Here is a 22287-nt window from a genome sequence, read left to right on the forward strand (position 1 = left end):
AAAGGAAACACCCCTTCCCACTACTTTGGCACCAACCGAGCCATTGGCCTGGGAACCTGGAACCCTTTCTCTTAAAACCACTTGTCTTTATTCTGCAATAAAATCGAACACACAAACTTCTCTGCTGCAGCTACTACAAATTCAATCTTCTGTGATTTACTTTCCATCTGTGTGGCTGTTATGACCATAACAATAAACGCAGAGAAGCCAACCTTACTAAAGCATAAACTGTTTGAATCCCTACTACTCACAGGGATGGCTCCCAGGTGGGGAAGGTGATCTAAGATACTGCGTCATTGCAGCAGTACCTGGTTCAAATCCAGGCTACAACACATCCGGCCGTGATTGGGAGTCCCAGTTGTGACGCACAATTGTCCCAGCGTTGGCTGGGGTAGGCCGTCATTGTAAATAATAATTTGTTCTTAACTGACTTGCCTAGTTATTAAATAAAAAATAAATACTCTCAGGCTCCCTCACCATCTGCCCACCATCCTATCCTCTACTTTCATCACCGCATCAGTATAAGACACTTGCTGCGCTCCCGGAACAGTCAACCTGTCTCACTTGCACAGGACATGTCTGATCCCCAGCAACATGGCCACTTCCTCCACCGACACTACACTCCCCTTTGTCCCATGCCCTCGAAATGCTGTTTTGGTAGTAGGGGTGGAGTTCTATAGGGCGTACAGGTGAGAGGGAGGAGCTTGGAAATAAAAGAAGTGCCAAGATACAGGAAAAGTAGAAGATGTAAAGAATACAATCATTCGCACAAATTAATCCAGATAAGAACCAGAATTAAGAGGTATTGTTAATTCTTCATTCATCAATTCGTCATCTCAATGTTTGGTTCGCTTCAACCAACAGCATACCTGTGAGCCTTATCATTCGTCACAGGTAACATGAAAATGCATGTATTTTTGTTATCTTCATCAAATATACTAACACACATTATTGCCTCGTGCCTACTGCCCTCGAGTCACAACCTGGTCTCAGAGCATTTCGTATTATTCTGTATGTAAATCCGAGACACACCAGTTCGTATGTTATGTTTCGTATGGTATTAATTTGTGGATGTCCATTTCGTATGATATGTTATGACCTTTGGGTTGCTAGACGCTCACATCATACTTTCGGTTTTGCCATACGTAACCATCTGTTTTTATGTAACCATAACAAACGTCATACTAAATGGAGCACCTCGGATTTACGTACAGAATAATACGAAATGCTCGGAGACCAGGTTGCGAGTCAGTGTCAGCATTTTTGTTTCACGTTTTAAACCATTATCCGTTTTTCAATGTGTATTCAGTTATGTGCAGAATCATCACAGTATCATTAGAGTTGGGTCTGACAGTGATCCGCATCCTGGGCGGTTCTTACCTGACCAGGTTGGAAACATCCAGGGAAAACACCCCCAAAACCTGCCCCGCTTTCATTTGGCTCTTGGATGCATCTCTTCCCATTGGCTCCAGGCTGCTTCCTCATTCTATGGGTCGCAGTGAGTCATGGGAAATGCTTCCCACTGGGCAGCTGTATCACAGTGTCGCCAGGCGGTGCTGCGCCCCGTAGAATGACGAAATAGCCACGAGACAATAAGAAGATAAGCATCCAGGAGCCAATTGAAAGAAGGGGTGGGTTTTTGGCGGGTTTCTCCTGAGCAGTTTTTGCCTGGTAAGGTAAGAACCGCCCAGGACGTGGGTCACAGTCAGACTATATTGTATAATTTGGGTTTCATCCCTGCCCCAGGGCTCCTTAAGGAGAGATACCCCTTACTGCTGCTGTTAGATTGCCCCCATCTTTACTCAGTAGTCATTTTTGAATCGGAGGAATGCCACATGGTAACTGTCACTAGTGCCAACAAGCATTGCCACCAATGATTAGTAGGGCTACATGCACAAACAAAATAGATTGGGATTGTCATCTGATCTCCCTGAGATATCTGTATGACACCTTTACACTAATATTCAATGGGTCATGGCAATGTTCATTCTAATAATTTTTCAGAGAAGTGGCCAAGAGACCAGACAATGCCAGAGGAGCAGATACCTGGGAGGGATGAGTATGACGAGATGCACAACAGCAGGGAGAGGGACTGCACCCATGACAGAGGAAGCTCCTCACATGAAGAGAGAGACCGGGAAAGGCAAAGAGAGAGAGCGGCAGAAGACAGACAAAATGGATGAGAGATACAGGGATGAGAAGGGCTCTGGAGATGACAGGAGGGACAGAGAGAAGGACTACTCTGACCGACAGCGGGATATGACACCCTGCTCTCACAAGGACCCACCACCTGACCACAGAGGCGGTAGTCAAGGACAACAGAGAGCGTAAGAGACCATCTGACTGTCACAAAGTTGCTTCCATTGTTACCATCCTGGGCATGGGCAATTCCACAGTAACAGAATGATGAAGAAACTCAGATTTTTCACTTTAGAATATATGCAAAACAAAAACCAATCATTGTAAAATCATAAAACCATACTGTACAACTCTATGCACAAGGACTACTTAATTTCCACCTTAAGAAATTTTTTAAAAACATTTACAGTTTGTGCTGTCATTCTGTTACCAAACTTTGCATCTGTAGTCCACCACCAGAACCACCACCTAACCAAGGACAAAGAAAAACAATGGTGAAAAAAAAAAATGGCGGACGGAAGACAGGATGATGCGGCAGGTGCCGCTTCTCATTCGAATGCTGTAATTTTATCTAAACCATCAGGTGTACGCCGATCCCAGCTAAGTAACTCATGCAAAGAGTTAAAGCGCAATTATGTGTTTTATCTCCAGTACTCTGCCATGATTGTCAGTTATGTAGCTGCTCTACTGATAATCTCAGTGCGTCCTTGCTGGGATGACACAATCAGTCTACTACCGGAGAATATCAACACCAAACACATTGGTTCACCGTTCCACGGGAGCGGACAGTACACAGCATACCATAATGTTCTGAATAATGGCGAAGTCTATCTCGCTCCTTATTCTACTGAACCGCTTAGGCGTAACAAACACAAGTCCAACATTTATCGGAAACTGTTAAACTACCTGTTCACTACCCTCCTGCTCTCCGGGGATGTACAACTCAATCCTGGGCCCAATATCACCTCGTCCACTGGTCGTCGCCGCTGTGGAGGTGGGTGAGTGCTATGGTCCTATGGTTTCTCTCGACTCCAGGATAGATTTGGACTCTTCAAACATACCAGAGTCGCTATATGCGATCCCTGACTCTGCTTCTGGTACGCAAACTATTTTAATTAGTTCCCCGCATCCAGTGCAGGCGGGAGGGATTGTTAATTGCGCTACCGAACTGCCTCTAATCAAAACGGCCTAAACCCAGCCGTCAGAAAACACAGAAAATTTAACTCTTTTCAATGTGTCAATCACTCTCGAGTCATGTGGGACCCACGAGCTAAGCCCAAGGGACTACTAGGGGGGCACTTGAACATTCGTAGTGTCATTCCAAAAAGTGATCAAATTCAACATCTACTCACAGACTCCAACCTTGACTTTCTCTGCCTCTCAGAGACATGTCTCCATATGCTGCTTTGATTGTGCCTGGCTACAATGTTTTCAGGAGAGACAGGATTGAAGGAAGAAGAGGGGGTGTGATGATTTACATTAAAGAACATATCCGATGTAAACAAATTGAGTGGTCATGTGATAATGAACTAGAATGTATCGGCCTGAACGTTACACTGTTTCCCCAAATGTCTTTTACCCTCATTGGAATGTATAGGCCACCTTCCACCAAAAGTGTGTTTTTTGATCAGTTTAATACCATGCTTAGGGAATGTGATTTTGGGAAAGAGGTCATCTTAATGGGAGATTTTAACATTAATTATGAAGACAAGTGTTGTAGGAAAACCCTCAAACGGATCACTAATACCTTTGACCTTACACAGCTAGTTAATAAAGGGCCAACCAGGGTGACTTGTTGCTCTAAAACACAGATTGATTTGGTGTTCAGTAATAAACCAGAGAGAGTGACTAAAACATTCAATATGGTTACTGGGCTGTCTGATCTTAATCTGACCCTTATAGCCAGAAAGCTGTCTAAGAGCAGGTTTAACCTCTCTACTGTTAGAAAGCCGGATCAACTCAGAATACCTAAGAGTGAATTAAACTATTTTGAAAAAGCAATTAAGGGTATAAACTGGAATGATCTCTTGTCCTATACAGACGTGGAAGCTGATAGTCAGGTTTTTCTATCCACAATCCAGACTACAATAAATGGCTTTCTAAAGAAAATCAAATCCAAACCTGGCCAAAAGAGCACTCTTCCTTGGCTCAATGGAGAAATCTGGAAATTGATGAAAGAACGAGATTATGCTCTAAAAATAGCCCTAAAATCTAAATTAGAGCATGACAGACGTAGGTTTACCATGTTGAGAAAGAAGATGATGAAAGAAATCAGACAGGCCAAGGCAAACTTTTTTATTAACATAATTGGTGAAGCAAAGGTTAATTCTAAATTGATATGGGAGAATCTAAAAAAGTTAACAGTGAAAGACCATAGTAACACTGCAAAAAGACTAGAAATCATGGTGAATAACAATCTAACACAGGATGCAGTCGAAATAGCAATAGCCTTCAATTCCTACTTTATTGACTCTGTCAGGGTACTGACACAGAACCCCTCCACTGGTTTCTTGGGCTCAGTGCTAGTGAATGACACTCAACCTAAGGGAGGTTTCTGAGTCAAAGGTGAACACGGTGATTAGCTCACTAAAGAACTCTAAAGCCAAAGATGTGTTTGGGATGGACTACCTTTCTTAAAAACTACAAAGAGTCACTCATTGGCCCCATTACTAAGGTCACCAACACATCTATTGGTCTCGGTGTGTTTCCAAGGGTATGGAAGTCGGCCATAATAACGGCCATCTTTAAATCAGGCGACCCTGCTGACGTGAGTAACTACAGGCCCATTAGTATACTACCTGTGGTGTCAAAGGTTGTTGAAAAGTGTGTAGCAGAACAACTGATTGCCCACCTCAACAACAGCCCCTTCACATTACACTCCATGCAGTTTGGCTTCAGAGCGAAACACTCCACAGAAACGGCCAACTGCTTTCTTCTGGAAAATGTGAAGTCCAAGATGGACAAAGGGGGTGCTGTTGGGGCTGTGTTTCTGGACCTAAGGAAGGCTTTTGATACTGTTTACCATGAGATTCTCATCACAAAATTGTCCAAGTTCAACTTTTCCCCTGATGCCTTGAGATGGATGAAATCATACCTTGAAGGCAGAACTCAGTGTGTCAGAGTGAGCAATGAGCTGTCGCCCACTCGTAGCTATGATGTGGTCGTGCCCCAAGGGTCAATACTGGGGCCCCTCCTGTTCAGCCTGTACATTAATGATCTGCCTTCTGTCTGTAGTGGGTCTGAAGTTCAAATGTATGCAGATGATACAGTGATATATGTGCATGCAAAGAGCAAACAACAAGCTGCACAAGAACTCACTACTGTAATGGTCCAGGTTACAAAGTGGCTTAGTGACTCGTGTTTGCATCTCAATGTGAAAGAAACTGTTTGCATGTTCTTCACAAAGAGGGCAACAGATGCTACTGAGCCAGATGTCTATGTGTCAGGGGAGAAGCTCCAGGTGGTATCCGATTTTAAGTACCTTGGCATCATACTTGATTCCAACCTCTCTTTTAAAAAGCATGTGAAAAAGGTAATTCAAATAACTAAATTCAACCTAGCTAATTTCCGATTTATACGAAATTGTTTGACTACAGAGGTAGCAAAACTGTACTTCAACTCTATGATACTCCCCCACTTAACATACTGCTTGACTAGTTGGGCCCAAGCTTGCTGTACAACATTAAAACCTATTCAGTCTGTCTACAAACAGGCTCTCAAAGTGCTTGATAGGAAGCCCAATAGCCATCATCATTGTCACATCCTTAGAAAGCATGAGCTCTTGAGTTGGGAAAATCTTGTGCAATACACCGATGCATGTCTTGTATTCAAGATCCTTAATGGCCTGGCTCCCCCTCCACTCAATATTTTTGTTAAACAGAAAACCCAGACATATGGCAGCAGATCCACAAGGTCTGCCATGAGAGGTGACTGTATAGTTCCCCTAAGGAAAAGCAACTTTAGTAAAACAGCATTCTCTGTGAGAGCTTCCAATGTCTGGAATACACTGCCATCAGACACACATAACTGCACCACATATCACACTTTCACAAAATGCTTGAAGACTTGGCTAAAGGTCAATCAGATTTGTGAACATGGTCCCTAGCTGTGTGTTGCCGCTTTCCATGTTGTCTGTTGTCTGTAGCTTGTGAGGTGTGGAAACACTTTGTTGCTTTTATGAATTTTGTCTTGCTGCTTTTTGTTCTGTCTGTATGCTACGTCTTGCTTGTCTTATGTTGCTATGTCTTGCTTGTTCTATGTTGCTATTGTTTATATTGTAATTGTTTTTAATAACCTGCCCAGGGACTGCGGTTGAAAATTAGCCGGCTGGCTAAAACCGGCACTTTTACTGAAACGTTGATTAATGTGCACTGCCCCTGTAAAAATAACTCAAACTCATAACTCAAACTCATAACTCCTCTGCACTGTTCTTCAAGTAAATTTGTTTTTGTCCAACGCAGCCATTTTTATCTCAATATCAAATTTTTGGGTAACAATTTAGTACGTTACTGTGATTGTTTTCAATTCAAATGAAAATAGATTAGCAAAGAGGGGAAAACTGACAGCTAGCTGTTATACTGTAAACAGGTTTGCTGACAACATTACGGAAATTATACACACGCATCAGTGTAGCCGCATGTTATGACTCTGAATGGTCAGATAGCTGGCAACAATGACAAGAAGCTGCTTTGTGGGGAATCGTCAGTGGCTTGTTTCAGCTCATTGTATCTTGTTATTGATACCATGTCTTTAAGGTGTTTTGACAGATTTTATGTCTATGCTAATATGGTCAAATTTGCTTGCTAGCTAACCAACAAATGTAATAATGTGTGAGACAAGTACTCATTGTGAAAACGTATTTGTTTTCAATAAACATTTGGAGAAGAAATATAGTTTACATGTTGTCAACAATCTAAGCCAACCTTGTCAGTTTTGCCCCATAGTTGAGCACATTTAAAGGACATTTTATCATAATTTCACAGTATTATTCCAACCTCAGTGTGGAAATTTACACAGTGTACAAAACAATAGGAACACCTTCCTAATATTTGAGTTGCACCCCCTCAATTCATCAGGGCATGGATTCTAGAAGGTGTCTCAAGCATTCCACAGGGAGGCTGGCCTATGTTGACTCCAATGCTTCCCACAGTTGTGTCAAATTGGCTGGATGTCCTTTGGGTGGTGGATCATTATTGATACACATGGGAAACTTTTGAGCTTGAGAAACCCTGCAGCGTTTGACTTTCCAATCACTGGTTTTTGTTAGGCATACATTTTAAAGTGAAAAATCTATGTCTGCATCATTCTGTTACAGTCTAATTGCCCGCATATACTGTACAGCCTGAGAAGGCTCCGGTTTCACTGGTGTCATGAAGTTGATCTAGGGGTAGGTTTATGACAGTGATAAATACCTCTCCCCCCCTTTTTCCTCTCTCTACCCTACTGATGTTACATTTGCAAAACCCTTGGTTAACATGGAGATTCTGGGAACATCAGAAGGTGGGGGGAAAGGAACTATATTCTGGTAATCCGAACAATTGAACATATGAGGTGGTACTTAATGAATATGATGTCAGTTTGGTTGTCATCTGAGACAGACATTCTCATCAATGATAAGATGACACTCTACAGTGGAAAGTCTACACATCAGAGTTATCGGATTCACATGGAATTGTTGTTGAATTTAAATGTCTGAATATGAAATTATTCGTGATGGGATGAAATGTGATTTTAGCTTCTAAAATGTGAGATTTGGGTTTTCATAAAGGTAGGGCTCTGCTCAATCAGTGGCCCACCCCTGTGAAGGGACATGGGCTATAAAACTTTTTAAACACGCCCCCTCTCCCTTCCTATATAAATCCTTGACAACATTATAACCTCCTGTTCCGAGGATGTGAGGACGTCGGTCCGATGTCAGAATGGTTCAGATAATAACTACAGAATGAAGCCAACATCAGCGTGAGCTTTGGTTGCGAATGGTATAAACTTTGAACTCTTATTCACTACAGAAATGTTACCTCCGAGCCGTTGAGTTAGCAACTGCAAACGCAGGTTCGGAAGGAACAGATAGAGTATCCCATCTACCACACAATGACCTTACTACAACGTATCCAATTGACCACCAGAGACATTCTTCAAAGGACTCGGTTTGGCAACACGGCCTTCCATCTACCACCAACCTACCGAAGTGCAGCTCAGAGTAAATATTTATTGCATTTTCCTTTTCCAATTGGGTGGTAATTTAGAATGCCTAAGATATTGCATTTACGATAGCACAGCTTTGCCCTTTGTTCTTCAGTCTTCCCACTCTTTCACTCAAACCCAGCCCCTTTTCTTTTGTGTAACCAGCTGTCATATCTGTTCTGCCCGCTAGGGATGTTTTATGACGTAAGTTGTAATCAAGTTATGATTAATTGTGTGTATGTGTAATGTGTTAGGTACTTAGTAAATAAATAATTAAACCCAATTTAGTATTGCTGATTCAACTTGTTAGCCAGGGTTCATGCAGATAACCAAGAATTTACAACTTTCAGATGAGACTGAATTAAGGTGACGATTAATATTGACTGCTATTGATGTAAAATATTACTAGGTTTTTAAGAGTTTATTCGGAAGATAACAGCTCTATAAATATTATTTTGTGGTTCCCCGACTTGTTAATTACATTTACATGATTAGCTCAATCAAGTAATATTAATTACTGAGAAATTATTTTATTGAATAGCATGTCATATCACTTAATCCAATATATCCAAAGACATGACACTAGTTTGGGATTGACTCCTTGTAATGTCTGTCTGCTAGTGTTTGAATGGCACATTGATTCTTGGGGTGCCCAAAGTAAATATGAACCCCTGGAATACAAAACCTGCTCTCTGCCATGGAGGGATGTTATGTGGTGGGTTTATGTGGTGTAGTTTCAATGTCAGATTTGGCAGACGTCAACTTCTGATTTTTTTCTTTGCAGGTATACAGAAGCCTCCACGTCTCCCTCTGTGGGGAAATACTATCATGCTCTGTACAATCTCAGATATGCCTTAACAGCCAGAGGCAAGTCATATTTAAATTAAAGAATAAACAGCAACAACTTACACCTGAATTGTTGTAGTGGTAGAATTGTTTGTGGGTGAATCTCGCTGGTATGGTGTAGTAGGCGTTGTTTTGTTTGATTGGTCCTGGGATTTATTCACTAGGAACCAAACAGAACCAACTGGGGAGGGACCTACCTGAATTTGTCCAAAAGAAACTTTCGTTTTCGTTGGGCGTAAACGATTGTCGTTGCAAAACGTTTTGGACTAATGATTACACCCCTGTAGTAGGAATGTAGTTGGGTAGGTTACGAATGACCTAACCAACCACATGACCACCCTCTCGGAGGGTACAGGGTATTTATGAGGGGATTGGTTTTGAGTTATATCTGTATTAACATTGAGTTTTTGTATTTGGTTTCTTTCTCCAAATTGGTTGTTCATCCTTGATGTATGTTTAATTCACACTATGGCATACTGTATATCTCCCTCTGAGGTGGAATTTCCACTGAAATTAGCCATCACTCCATTAGGCAGTGTTGGTTGAACTCAGATCAACCTCAATTTAGCTGCATTGTGGCATAATCCTCCCTCTCTTGTGAAATGTATAACTTGACCTTCAACTCAGCTCGCTTTCTCCCCGAGACTCTTACTGGATGATAAGTAATGAATTTAGCTATTTTTTATCTGTTCTATTCAGGTCTATGCCAGATAATTGAGGTCTTTGTAAACCTGCTGATAGTCATCTGCTCAGGAGTGTCCTACAGTAACTCCGGGGGTTACCGGGACCTGGTCAGCCTCGGGGGTCTCTACCAGTACTACTCTGGAGGACAGGCTTTCACCGGTGCCTACACAGACAGGGTCAAGAAACAGGCCATACATCTTCAGCATGGCCTGTGGAGGGGCTCTGATGGTTATACCTGCATCACTCTAGGTTTGGGGGTCCTGAGAGTCCCTTACAGCTAGAGCCCTATGCTGCTGGGTGAGGCCCTGGTGAACCTCCTGATCGGCCTGGGCTACATCCCTGCCCTGGCCTTTACTTCATCAAGCTGCAGGAGACCTACAACAAGCCCATCTGTACGGAGAAGGAAGTGCTCTACAAGAGCAAAGGGCATCAGGGCTTTGCATGTGCACTCAATGGAGCAGACATCGCTGGAGGCCTCTTCGGGGTGCTTGGAGTCACTGATTTCATCTTCGGAATGGTCTTGGCCATCCGTGCTTTCAGGGCAGTGCGTGAGATGAAGAGACCGAGAGCAATGGAAGATGGTAACTTATAACAGGTTTGCTCACCCCCCACTGTGAATATAAAGGATACAAATGTAGGGTTGAGATCAAATTCAGTCAAACAGCTATAAATATTAGCACATTTTTTATGGACTGTGATTGATTTAAAAAAAAGATTAACTGTAAAAAGAGCAATTTTGTACATTTGACTTTTGTTCTAAGTTTTATAAACTTTAAAAACACGCACACTTGTTTTACTAAATGTTACAGATGTGAGACATCTACAGTGTCAAACATTCTTTACTAATAAAAATCTTAAACAGATATATTTCTCTTCAACATGAACCCTCTTGCCTAGAATATCTCCATCTTACCTTGCAGAATAGTTTGTCTGTGGGACTGTAAACAAATCTTTATTGGTGTGGAGTAAAGCAAAGAGATCAGGGTTGTATTCATTCCGCCGTGTCTGTTGCAAAAAGCTTCTTAAACGAAAACGAACGGGAAGGGATCTACCTGAATTGATCCAATAAAGATCTCATTTTTCTTCCATTTGGTTTTGAATCGGTTTCCATACTGCAGCTCAGAAGCAAATCCATGGTGTTTGAGGACAGTGTCTGGCCAACTATCATCATAAAGACAACCGAGGGGAACAGAAGGTAGGGAAACAATAGAAATGCACCAAGGCCCAGGTTTTTCACAGTATAAATTTTTATTGCTACTTGGCTGAAGGTTAATTAAAAATACAGCTTTTCTGCTCAACTAGTCATAGCAGCATCTCAAATGAAATAATAAACCATCGCACACTCAATTTTAAGGAGTACAATTCTGGCAGACAAACAGCAAAAGTGCTCATGGTTAGTCCTTTTCCTAAATTATAAAACAAGGTATCCTGAAACTATGTAGCAGTTTTCTTCATGCTAAAATATAAACAAAAATATAAGATATGCTCCAGATATTCAAAACAATGCCTTGGCTTACAAACATAATGTTAACATTATGTACAAAGAAATCACATAGGACTGTATATATTTTATATTTATATGCATTTATATATGGCATGCTTCAGACATTAAATACATGATTTATTATCTTAAATAAAAATACAATAATCTGTGACAGTATACTATAGAATCCCTTTATTCTAGATTCTGTAGTGGAGAAGGACCTATACATTTGCATGAAACAATGTACAAAAATAAACCTCAGCTTCTTGGCATTGAGAGAAAATATTCAAGCATCTCTAGAAAAGAAAGTACAGAAAGAAAGGTGAGATCAAACAATGTTTACTTTGGTCACATGTTAAACAATTGGAACGTCCTCAATATCGGAAAGTCCTCAATATCAGATTCTTTCCAGAATTCACCATAATCATTCAACAGAATGGCGATTAATTCTGTTAAATATAATAGCAACACATGCATGTACGTGTGCATACTTTCTCACTCGGACCACAATGACAAACAGGCAGGCAGCATGTTCTCCCTCTGAAGAGAAATAAAACCTATAATGTGTTTACAGAGATTGGATTAACTGAATCAGAAAAGCATTGACACCATAACCTACTTAAATATTCATACCGTCACACACACACACACACAATCCGCTGTATTTACATAGGATTATGGTGCACTCAGATCATGAACAGTAGTTGATCTCCTCTACTAAATAATTAAAGGGAATACTTTGCCATCATTGTGACGTCACCTTGATCTGTTACTCTGTGCCCCATCTTCCTGTAGCAATACGTACGGTTTGCATATGTACAGGCACATTTATTTCTCGTTCTAGGTTAATGACCTTCTCAATCAATATTGTTTCTAGCTCTTGTTAGCAGGAGTCCATTTTTTGGTTCTTTACAAAAACAAAGGAGAGTTGACTAAATAAAATGGCAAATAATTCTTGGCTAAGGATCTGCAGATGCATGTTCTGACATACGGAATGCATTTTTGGCTGCTAGAGCACGTAGCATGGGTGCATTTGGGACACACAGAGCTTAGTAGTGTTTTGCTGGCCCTCACTTGGCAAACTAGGGCCCAATTATGGAGCCTCTTGATCACCTTTTCTACATGGATCACTGCGCAGAAAGAGTTGACAAAAGGTCAAAACGCACACGATGGCAGAACACTGCACTTCGTGATTCACACACACATGCATACGCACACACAGACAAGAATGTTCAGTTACTACTCATTTTCATAGTTAAGAAAAAAGGATCCTCCTATTTTTAGGTCAGGTGTGTAACCTGTTAGTAATATGTACAGGTGACACTTTGCATATTTGATGTGATCGAATTCATGTTCATATCATCTACATTGTTTTAGTGTATTTGAAGTCCAACTTCCTGTTCATTAAAAGGATTATGAGAACTTTGAATTCTCTTGTTCCACCAACCACATCAAAGACAATCACCTCTTCATACTGTTCTTATGTTCTCAACTTAAATGCCATATGAAACTGTCAAATGTGTGCAAGCGCAAATCTGTTTCTTTAGTCTGTCCTGAAATGCTATTTTTGTTTTCAGGGTGGAGGGCAAACCCACACCTGTGGTGCTGACATGTACCTGTTTTGCCACCTGAGGCACAGCAGGTGGCTTCCATTAGCAAACAAAGCAATATTCAAATGGCCTGCTTTCTGCCACTTATCATCCCTAGAATGAGCCAACCTTCTACCCCTCAACACCAGCTGCTGTTCCTCTCATGGAAGCAGAATGACTCAATACAAAAAAAGCCTTAAGATTTGAACAAGGAAGAACAATGCCTGTCTTTGTGCTAAAAGAAACTTGCATCCACCAGAAAAAGCAGTTTTGTAATTCTCTCACACTTCACAATTATTAGCACTTCTATTGGATACTTTCTCTTAGAGAAGACATGATACGTTTGGCTGACAGAAGCCACAACAACGACAACTCAAGCCCTATGAGTTAATGTGCATTTTTGATAAATATCTCACATAATACTCAAATATCAATCTTTGAATATATTCATCTCCCTATGTACAAAGTGCTTTAAACAGTGTTCGATCCTTTGAAGAGCGGAATTTGTCTGAAGTTGGGACAAAATAAGTGAATTAGACTTACGTAATACATCTCATATTATAAGCACGCAGGCTTTAGAAAGGCAAATTCACCAATCATTCCAGTTGATAACATTAAGAATGTAAATAGCCATTTCGAAGCCGCTGTGAGGTTTTTGAGCATCTAAAATACTGCCAATTCTACTAAACCTTTAGAATCCACCCCTCTGGTCCCAAGCCTTGTTCTTCTGGACTGAAATGTTGCCTTGCTCCCGCTACAATTTGGAGAAAAGAATGCAAAATATTGGATTTTTAGGTGTTCTATGCTCCTGACCTTGCCACGTAAGGTCAAAAGGGCAAAACCAGCTCCACTAAAGGAAATAAAACCAACAGAAAAAGACAGTCCCCATCATCATTAGGACTGGCAGCGCTGCAATAAGGCTATGAACAAGCATAGAGAGGGTTGTAGCTAGCTAAGCAGCTATGGTAAGTACAACACTAGAACCATGCCACTCGCCTTTTCACAGTGGCATCTCGGAACCCATCCTGGTCATTCTCTAGTCAGACCACAAGCCCTCTCTTACTAAGTCAGACTGTTGTCCTCTCTAGAATGGGTTAGGCAGTTTGGCACAAGGGGGAAGGGGGATAGATTTTGGTCTGCAGCTTTGTAAAATCAATGATGAGTCAATTAGCAGTATCTTATCCTCTAACATCGCCGGAGCACAAGTGCAACTTTATAGAAATGTCATATTCACAGTCTACTGACCCATATTATGTGGATGCCTTTATTCAAAGCAATGTTCATGACTGACATATTTCACCATGTCTGTGACAGATACAAGCCAGGGCCATACTGTGGACCACTCCATACCTCAGCAACACTAAAACCATTAGCAAATGCCCCAAATAAAGTCTGAACTCAAATTCTGATGCAAAATGAATGGCTTACACGCAATACTTTTTTCCACTCTTCTCATGACACAAAAGTGCTTTGCTCATTGTTATGTCATCACTTCATTATCCAGTGAGGTGGATATGTAATGTCTAAGTTAATGTCTCATTGACCCAATACATAAGCATAAGAATAGCTGTGTTTTTATTTTGTATGTCAAAATAGTCAATACTTGAACCCACATCTGCATTATCCCAGGACACAAATTTGAGATGGATGCAATCATTAGCTCCGGTGAGTTGATTTGTAGATTAGAGTATTGTAAATTGTAGATTTCTGATAAAATTCCACATAAAATGGGTTTATCAGATTATGTTTCTCATTGGTTGGATGGTATTAACCAAAGGTCCTCTGACAGCTATGGAACATATGGAGCAGACAAAGGCTTGTCTCCACAATGTGAAAGAAGAGTAAGATAACGTCCTCGTCAGCATTAGGTCAGGTGTCCTACATGCCCCTTGAACCGTTGTTCCTTCACAATACCCCATCTACTTGCCTTGAGCATACACCTGTTGAATTGATTTGGTGTTGCCACTCATGTGAGCTTCACACCACCCCCTCTTACTCAAACCAGCACTTATTGTCGCCAAGACAACAATGAGCTTTTCTGTCCTGCCAACCAAAACACACTGTGCTTGTTCTGAATCTGTTATACAGTAGGTGGTAGTGGTCGTACAGTACACTGGTGATATTCACTGATATATAACTAACATCTGAGGCAATTCATAGTTATCACCACCAGATGTCCCACAAACCCTTATTGAATCGGTCACTAGATCTATGAGAATGAAATATCTAATTATTTCAATGAGTAAATCATTATTTTTACTCTCTCTCTCTGGTCACTGACTTAAATTGAAGAGCATCAACCAGATATATCTATAGGCTCCAAAGGAATTATGCAAACTATCTTTGTATCAAATAGTACACATACATTTCACAACATACATACTTTAAATATACATGTAAAATAATATACCATGTTACATCCTCATTTTAGTACACTAAACATGGATACTTTGTTCAGTCGACTGTGAAGCTAATGGAATTATGGGAACAGAATGATTCTCAAACCTTAAAAAAAACACTTTCGATATGTTGGTCGCTGCAGAGATTTTGCACAATTTCCTGGGTACAACAAACATGAAACTAGAAAAACTAAAGAAAAAAGGGGCTACACACCTCACAGTATCTGGACTCCTTAAATGATGGCACTCTATATGTGAAGAACATGTTTTTTCACCCATCGTATGTAATGATTACTGTACAGTATCTATTGTGCATTGTCGCGTCTGAGATATGAACACTGTAAACGATTGTTTTGCCTTTGTCGTCACCACTCATGTTGCCCATAAAACATAATATAACTTTTTCTGTTAATTTTCTGACCATGCACTGTCACCGATACAGTGTTACAATAAGGGTTTTGAAGCAGTATCCCATATTGGTTCTGTACAGGTGAGCAATGCACTGTCATGTTATTTTGATTTTGCCTTTTTATGAGAGCTTGATGCTATTTTTGAATGTTATTTTCTGTATTATTCCTCCCAGCAAGGCTTCAATGGTTTCCAAATGGATACGCTTCCTGATGCTGGGACTAGGCCAAGCAGGCCTTGTGATTACACCACTATGTGGTTCTGCACGACACTGCTCAGACTAAATTTGTATATAGATACTAACTGTATTTCCCATATAGAGGATTATGGTGCAGATAGAAAGGGTCACATCTTAGTTTTTTTTAGTAAATGAAAATTCTGTTAGTTTTTTATCATCTGCTGTTATGTTCTTACTTGCCTCTAGCATACACAGTCTGAATCCTTGTACCACAGAGTAAGGCCAGTCAGCCCAGTTTCCAGTCCTGACAGCCATGTCGGCTGCCATTGTGCAGTCAGATAGCGAGAGCAAGCGCAAGAGAGCGAGAGCGAGATAGAGAGATATATATATAGAGAGAAGTGGCTGTACCATTGGTGGCCCCTGGAGGATGCTGTCACACAGTGATGTCCTCCTCCAGGGTTAATACTGATGTCCCCACCCCAACCCCCCTCCCCTCCATACACACACACACACAGGCAGGGAGGCAGGGACATCTGGGGCTGAGTCATCTACAGTAGGCACTTTTTCACCTTTTGGTCGCAGGACTTGTCCCTGGGATCTAGGAGCCCCTGCAGCCCCCAGCAATGGAATGATAACACACTCAAAGGGATTCTTCTACTGTTTCATTACTTGACCTTCCTTCCAAGTAAAGGGAAATGTTGCAAACAAGTTCTGCAGTCTAAAACGCATGAGGTATTCTAGTTCAGGCTGGGGTATTTTGGCCTCCGGTGGCCCCCTTTTCACAACCTCTTCATGGGTGGTGATTTCAGTGCCTGTTCAGCTCTGATACTCAGACAGTTCCACCAGGTTCATCAGACAGTTAGCTAAGCACCTTTCTAACGTGACGTAACGCATTCATGTGTGAACAGTCAAGGCCCCACATGTCTTCATGACAGAGCTGAATGGAAAATTGAACTGGAATATCCCACCTGTGCCAGAGAGACCTCCTCTGCCCCCCTGGTATGGCACTGTCACAGGACTACCACAGGGTTGCACTGTGCTCTGGCCCCCTCTAGAGGGCAGTATCATAGACTTCCTGCTGTAGGCCAGGGATAGGGTTGGGGGCGAGGTCCCGCTGGGGCAGCATGGGAGCAGGGGGGTGGGGGTGGTCCCACACAGGGTCTCTGATGGAGGGGGGTGTGAAAGGAGGTGGAGGTCCAGGGACCATAGGGCTCTGGCCCCTCAGCTGTTCCCTAACATCCTGCTCTAGACTGGGAGGCACTACCAGCTGGTCCTCGGGGTCCTGCTGGGCAGGGGCAGTGAAGTAACCCGACTTCTTCTTAGGGGCCTCCACGGCTACCTCGATGAGGTTGTGGCTATCTTCCGGGGCCACCACGGAGCCGTTGGAGAGCTTCTTCCCAAAGAGGCTGGAGGTGGAGGGGGACTTCTTCAGGTCGGAGATCTCCCTGCCACACACGGCCAGCAGGCAGCCGTTAGTGGCTGACACCACCACACTGTTCTGACGACGCATCTTTCCGTTGGGGTAGTCTGAGCGTGTCTTGTCCAGGTTGTGGTCCTTTGGGCTCGCGACTGGCCCAGAACGGATCTGGAAAGCACAGCAGTGGATGTCCACCTCCACCTCCAGCTTGCTCCCGTTGGAGATAACCCCTTCTAGTGGAGCCTCATCATCACTGTCCAGCCCATTGTCAGACTGGTTACTGGAGAAGGTGGTACAGGAGGGCTGGCGCTGGAACAGGACTTGGTGGGGCCCCCCTACCCCAGCTGAGCCAGGTCCCGCAGGGGCACAGAGCGTGGCTGCAGGGTGGAGGCTACAGCGCCTCTCAGGTCGGACCGTGGGGCCAGAGGGGTGCTCGTCAGAGGCCGTGGAGCCCGCCTCACTCCCCACCTCCGAGGCCGAAGTCTCGCTGTTGAACTCTGAGGCAATGCCACTGCTGGAGGAGGGCGTGGCCGGGTCCCCTGGGGGAGCAGTGACGGGGAGGGGTGTTGGAGGGGGTCCACGGGGATCTGTACCAGTATTAGCGTGAGGGGTCTCACAGGTACAGCTGTCCTCTCCGATGTGCAGGGACACCACCACCGCCCCCACATTGTCCCGGCAGCCGTAGCTCTGGGCCAGCGTGCAGAGCTTCTTGGCAGCCGCGCGGGGGTCCCTCACGGTCTGCACGGTGCACACGGCCTCCTGGTAGGACACCTTCTCAAACAGCGCCCGGTTCCCCAGGATCAGGAAGTCATCTTGGGAACACAGGGGCTCGGTGTGCACCCATGGCTTGGGCAGCACCCAGGGAGACAGATAAGAGCATCCCAACAGGCGAGAGCAGCATGTCACTCCACTCACCTTGTTATCCTGCAACACAATAACACAGGAGGGGACTCAGCTCTGCACTTTGAATACAAATGAATACCTCTGAGCACAAGGCATCACATCAAACGTTAACTAACAAGTAGATCATTGGGGTCCTGTGTGGCTCAGTCGGTAGAGCATGGCGCTTGCAACGCCAAGCGTCGTGGGTTCGATTCCCGCTGGGACCACCCATATGTAAAAGTAGTGGCCCCAGCCGACTTGTAAGTCGCTTTGGACAAAAGCGTCTGCTAAATGGGATATATTTATCTTAATGAACACAAAGGCCCTCACAAAGATGTGCATTCACACACGCCTGACTCCCCACAGTACCTCAGTGATGATCGCCTTGCTGAGTTTGACCCTGTCCATCTCTTCAGTGCTCTGCTCCAGGCTGAAGACCTTGGAAAGTGGCAGAGGCTGGCCACCTCGACACAGCACCGCCTGGCAGCTGCCCACGTTGGCCACCGTCAGGCTGAAGTAGCTACCCAGCTCCGACAGCTCGTGGTGGATGTAGCAGAGCAGGGCAGATGCACCCAGCTTCTGACCAGCCATGCCCAGTTTCCTGCATCATACAACATACATCAGAAAATGCAACTATCAGCACATGCCCTGCAATTAGCTAGCTTCTTTGTTAAATAAACATTAAAAGTAGACCATTATGAATATTCATTACGTTGTTATTTGCATACGTTAATTACCAGCTAATGCAGTTGTGAATTAAGTTAATCAAATGTAAATGAACACGGGATAGTACAATTGTAGGCTTGTCTTCCCTAAGAGGCAACAGTAATTCATAGCACGGGCACAACTTTCATTAGGACAGAGGGGGACATGTCCCCCCACATTCTGAAATTGCATTTTTGTCCCCCCCAGTGTTATCTTTGGAATGTTAAAAATGTGGCAATAGTGTGCTTTAGGACCATGCAGACGCCTGGAGCGGTCGGGTAGGTTGTTTGGAGTGTTTATCCAACTGGATAAAAAAATTATTAATAATAATAATAATAATAATGATGCCTCCCCCACTTCAAAAACCAAAGTTACGCCCCTGATTCATAGAATACTGAAATTTGCCTACATTTGGCTTGTATTAGAGTAATACAAGCAAAATGGGTGTGTATCTTTGTATGCATGATGCTCATACCTGTGTGAGGTGAGGAAGGTGTTACTCATGTACACACTGTCTACACTGGAATGCAGCAGCTCCTCCGACAGCACATCTCCCATGGTACACTGCAGCAGACGAGGAACTTCCTCATTGCGGTCTCCGTCGAAGACGCCATAGGCCGCCTCAACACTATCCCCAAAGCGGTCCACTGTCAGCACAGACACACACAACCTGTCCCCAAGGAAGAAAATACCGTATGTATAGATAAGATAAACACAAAAAGTGTAAACAAAATGTTTTTACATTTTTTGTGTGTAAATCCCGTTATACAATCTTCATAAAATTCAAGCCAAACAGGAATAACTCATCTATACTTGAACACAGTGAGACAGAGCCCTTTTCCTACGGAGGCAGCAGGGGCTGAGTGTGACACCAGACACGGCCCCCTGTGACACTGTGGTGGTCATGACCCTGTGAGGCCCTGTTAGGGCAGCAGACAGACAAACTGGGCCCCCATCAATGATGCAGGAGACACTGCTTTATACCCGTTGTATCCACAGGAAGTATTAGGCTTCCCCGCCTTCCCTACTATTAAACAAGATCCGCTGCCCAGGGGCCTCGATGCCAGGCCCAACAGACATTCACCCAGGCAGTGGAAGCTGTGCTGGGGCTGTACAGTTAGATTACCAAGTAACTCCTCCATACATGCATATGATAGCCCCGGGTAGGTTTTAAAATAGGATCCCAGCCAAGAGGCAGAGCAGAAAAGAAACAGGCTGATATGGACTATGAGAAGCACATCCTCTTCTCAGACCATTTAATGTAGTGGTGCTCACAGCGATTCCCTGAAAAAGGAAATGCTTCTTAAAGACGCTCTAAAACCACACGTGATCTCATAATCCCATTTATACCCTCTCATCAGATTGTCATGAATTAGAGCTTCATTCAGGCAAAATACACTTTATGATGCTCTCTCGCATACATGCTCACTCACTGTCTCATAATGTAATTCTCTCCCTCAGCCCTCCCGCCCTCCCTCCCTCCTGCTCACTTGTTCCTCTGTCCGCTCATCTCAGAGTAGCCGTGGTTCCACAGGGCGGAGGAGCCCAGGGAGTCCCCGGCCGTCATGGCTGGCTTCTGGTCCAGCTTCAGGGTGGTGATATGACTGAGGAGAGACACACAAAGAGATGGGGGGCATTACCTCATTACGCACTGAACCGAACCATAATTCACACCGTAGCACAGGTAATATTATTTATCACATATCTTATCGAAGTACACCAGCGGCCTGATACTATATTGTGCAGTGTGACACTGTGGTCTCTGTGTGTCACCTGAACAGGTTGAGTGTTTTGTGCTCCAGCAAGAGGCTGCTGTTGCCAGTCAGGTCCAGTTCGTGCAGGGTGGCCGTCAGAGAGTCTGGCAGTAGGATCTCAGTCAGCTCATTACAGCTCAAGTCCACCAGCTACACACACACACACAGTGGAGGGAGAAGATAACACACTGTTACACGGTATAATATTGTAATAAAGACATACACATCTAAAAGACATATGCATAAACAAAACACAAACTAGGACTGACGCCGTCTCGTCGACTGGTCGATTGTTGGTTGACCGACATTTCTTTAGTCGAACAGTGCACAAGACACCTGTCTCAGTGGACTAATCCATTGGAGGCCACGGGGATGGCACAGTCCATTACTATAACCATATACAATTTCAGTATGTAAAAATAACGGTACAACACTAATAAATCGAATATTATTTAATAACAAATGCGCTTTATCCCGCATTGGATATGGTCGCTGTCCGCGGTTCTGAAACATAACCTTCAGTGCGCCATAGAATTGACACCTTTCCCTATGTTGCTATGTGCATAATAGCAAAGTTAACCAGCATATTGGGATTGAAAACAATGTGGCGGAGCCAGCAGAAGCAGAGATGAGGAAACAGCCCTTGCCTAAGCCTAATTGTCAAAAAACTATTTGAGGAGAGAGGAAACCACATCTTACCTGTCAAATCTCTTTACAAATCATCCATATACACTACCGTTCAAAAGTTTGGGATCACTTAGAAATGTCCTTGTTTTTTAAAGAAAAGCTACTTTTTTGTTGACTCTGGGATGCTGGCCTTCTAGGCAGAGTTGCAAAGAAAAGCCATATCTCAGACTGGCCAATAAAAAGAAAAGATTAAGATGGGCAAAAGAACAGACACTGGACAGAGGAATTCTGCCTAGAAGGCCAGCATCCCGGCCAGCATCCTCTTCACTGTTGACATTGAGACTGGTGTTTTGCAAGTACTATTTAATGAAGCTGCCAGTTGAGGACTTGTGAGGCGTCTGTTTCTCAAACTAGACACTAATTCACTTGTCCTCTTGCTCAGTGGTGCACCCGGGGCCCCCACTCCTCTTTCTATTCTGGTTAGAGCCAGTTTATGCTGTTCTGTGAAGGGAGTAGTACACAGGTCTTCGGTTTCTTGGCTATTTCTTGCATGGAATAGCCTTCATTTCACAGAACAAAAATAGACTGACGAGTTTCAGAAGAAAGTTCTTTGTTTCTCATCTAGTCTAAAGAAGGCCAGTTGTATTGGTTATTTACTTACTTGGATTAGCTAACACAACGTGCCATTGGAACACAGGAGTGATGGTTGCTGTTAATGGGCCTATGTACGCCTATGTAGATATTCCAGCTACAAGACATTTACAACATTAACAAATGTCTACACTGTATTTCTGATCCATTGATGTTATTTTAAATTGACAAAAAAGTTGCTTTTCTTTCAAAAGCAAGGACATTTCTAAGTGACCCCAAACCTTTGAACGGTAGTGTATATCTACAGAAATAAGACAGATCCTGCTTCTGTTGCCTGTTTGAGTGTTTGTTTAACAGCCTACTGATTCTGTGAACACCAAGCCTCATGCAACAGCAAAATGT

The 22287-nt window shown here is 43.2% G+C and overlaps 2 protein-coding genes and 1 pseudogene across 4 annotated transcripts in view; 1 reads left to right on the forward strand and 2 right to left on the reverse strand.

Annotated features, from left to right (window-relative positions):
- Positions 1-1500, reverse strand: part of LOC135548902 (ubiquitin carboxyl-terminal hydrolase 10-like) — a 37697-nt gene extending 36197 nt beyond the window's left edge. For both annotated transcript variants that reach the window (XM_064978987.1, XM_064978980.1), the window contains exon 1: positions 1381-1500. In XM_064978987.1, the coding sequence (XP_064835059.1) occupies positions 1381-1485 (105 nt within the window). In that variant the 5' untranslated portion in view covers positions 1486-1500. The remainder of the gene's footprint in view (positions 1-1380) is intronic.
- Positions 1501-2027: 527 nt separating this feature from the next.
- On the forward strand, positions 2028-10682 carry LOC135542129 (MARVEL domain-containing protein 3-like; annotated as a pseudogene).
- A 405-nt stretch (positions 10683-11087) lies between these two features.
- LOC135548917 (PH domain leucine-rich repeat-containing protein phosphatase 2-like) overlaps positions 11088-22287 on the reverse strand; it is a 53905-nt gene continuing 42705 nt past the window's right edge. The window contains exons 15-19 of one of the 2 annotated variants that reach the window (XM_064979020.1): positions 20687-20817; positions 20404-20517; positions 19389-19583; positions 18578-18809; positions 11088-18241 (exon numbers count right to left, since the gene is read on the reverse strand). In XM_064979020.1, the coding sequence (XP_064835092.1) occupies positions 16961-18241; positions 18578-18809; positions 19389-19583; positions 20404-20517; positions 20687-20817 (1953 nt within the window). In that variant the 3' untranslated portion in view covers positions 11088-16960. Of the gene's footprint in view, positions 18251-18577; positions 18810-19388; positions 19584-20403; positions 20518-20686; positions 20818-22287 lie in introns of both variants that reach the window. The other variant, XM_064979011.1, reaches the window with a different exon arrangement.

This window comes from Oncorhynchus masou, chromosome 1, assembly GCF_036934945.1.
Source record: "Oncorhynchus masou masou isolate Uvic2021 chromosome 1, UVic_Omas_1.1, whole genome shotgun sequence".
Classification (NCBI taxonomy): domain Eukaryota; kingdom Metazoa; phylum Chordata; class Actinopteri; order Salmoniformes; family Salmonidae; genus Oncorhynchus; species Oncorhynchus masou.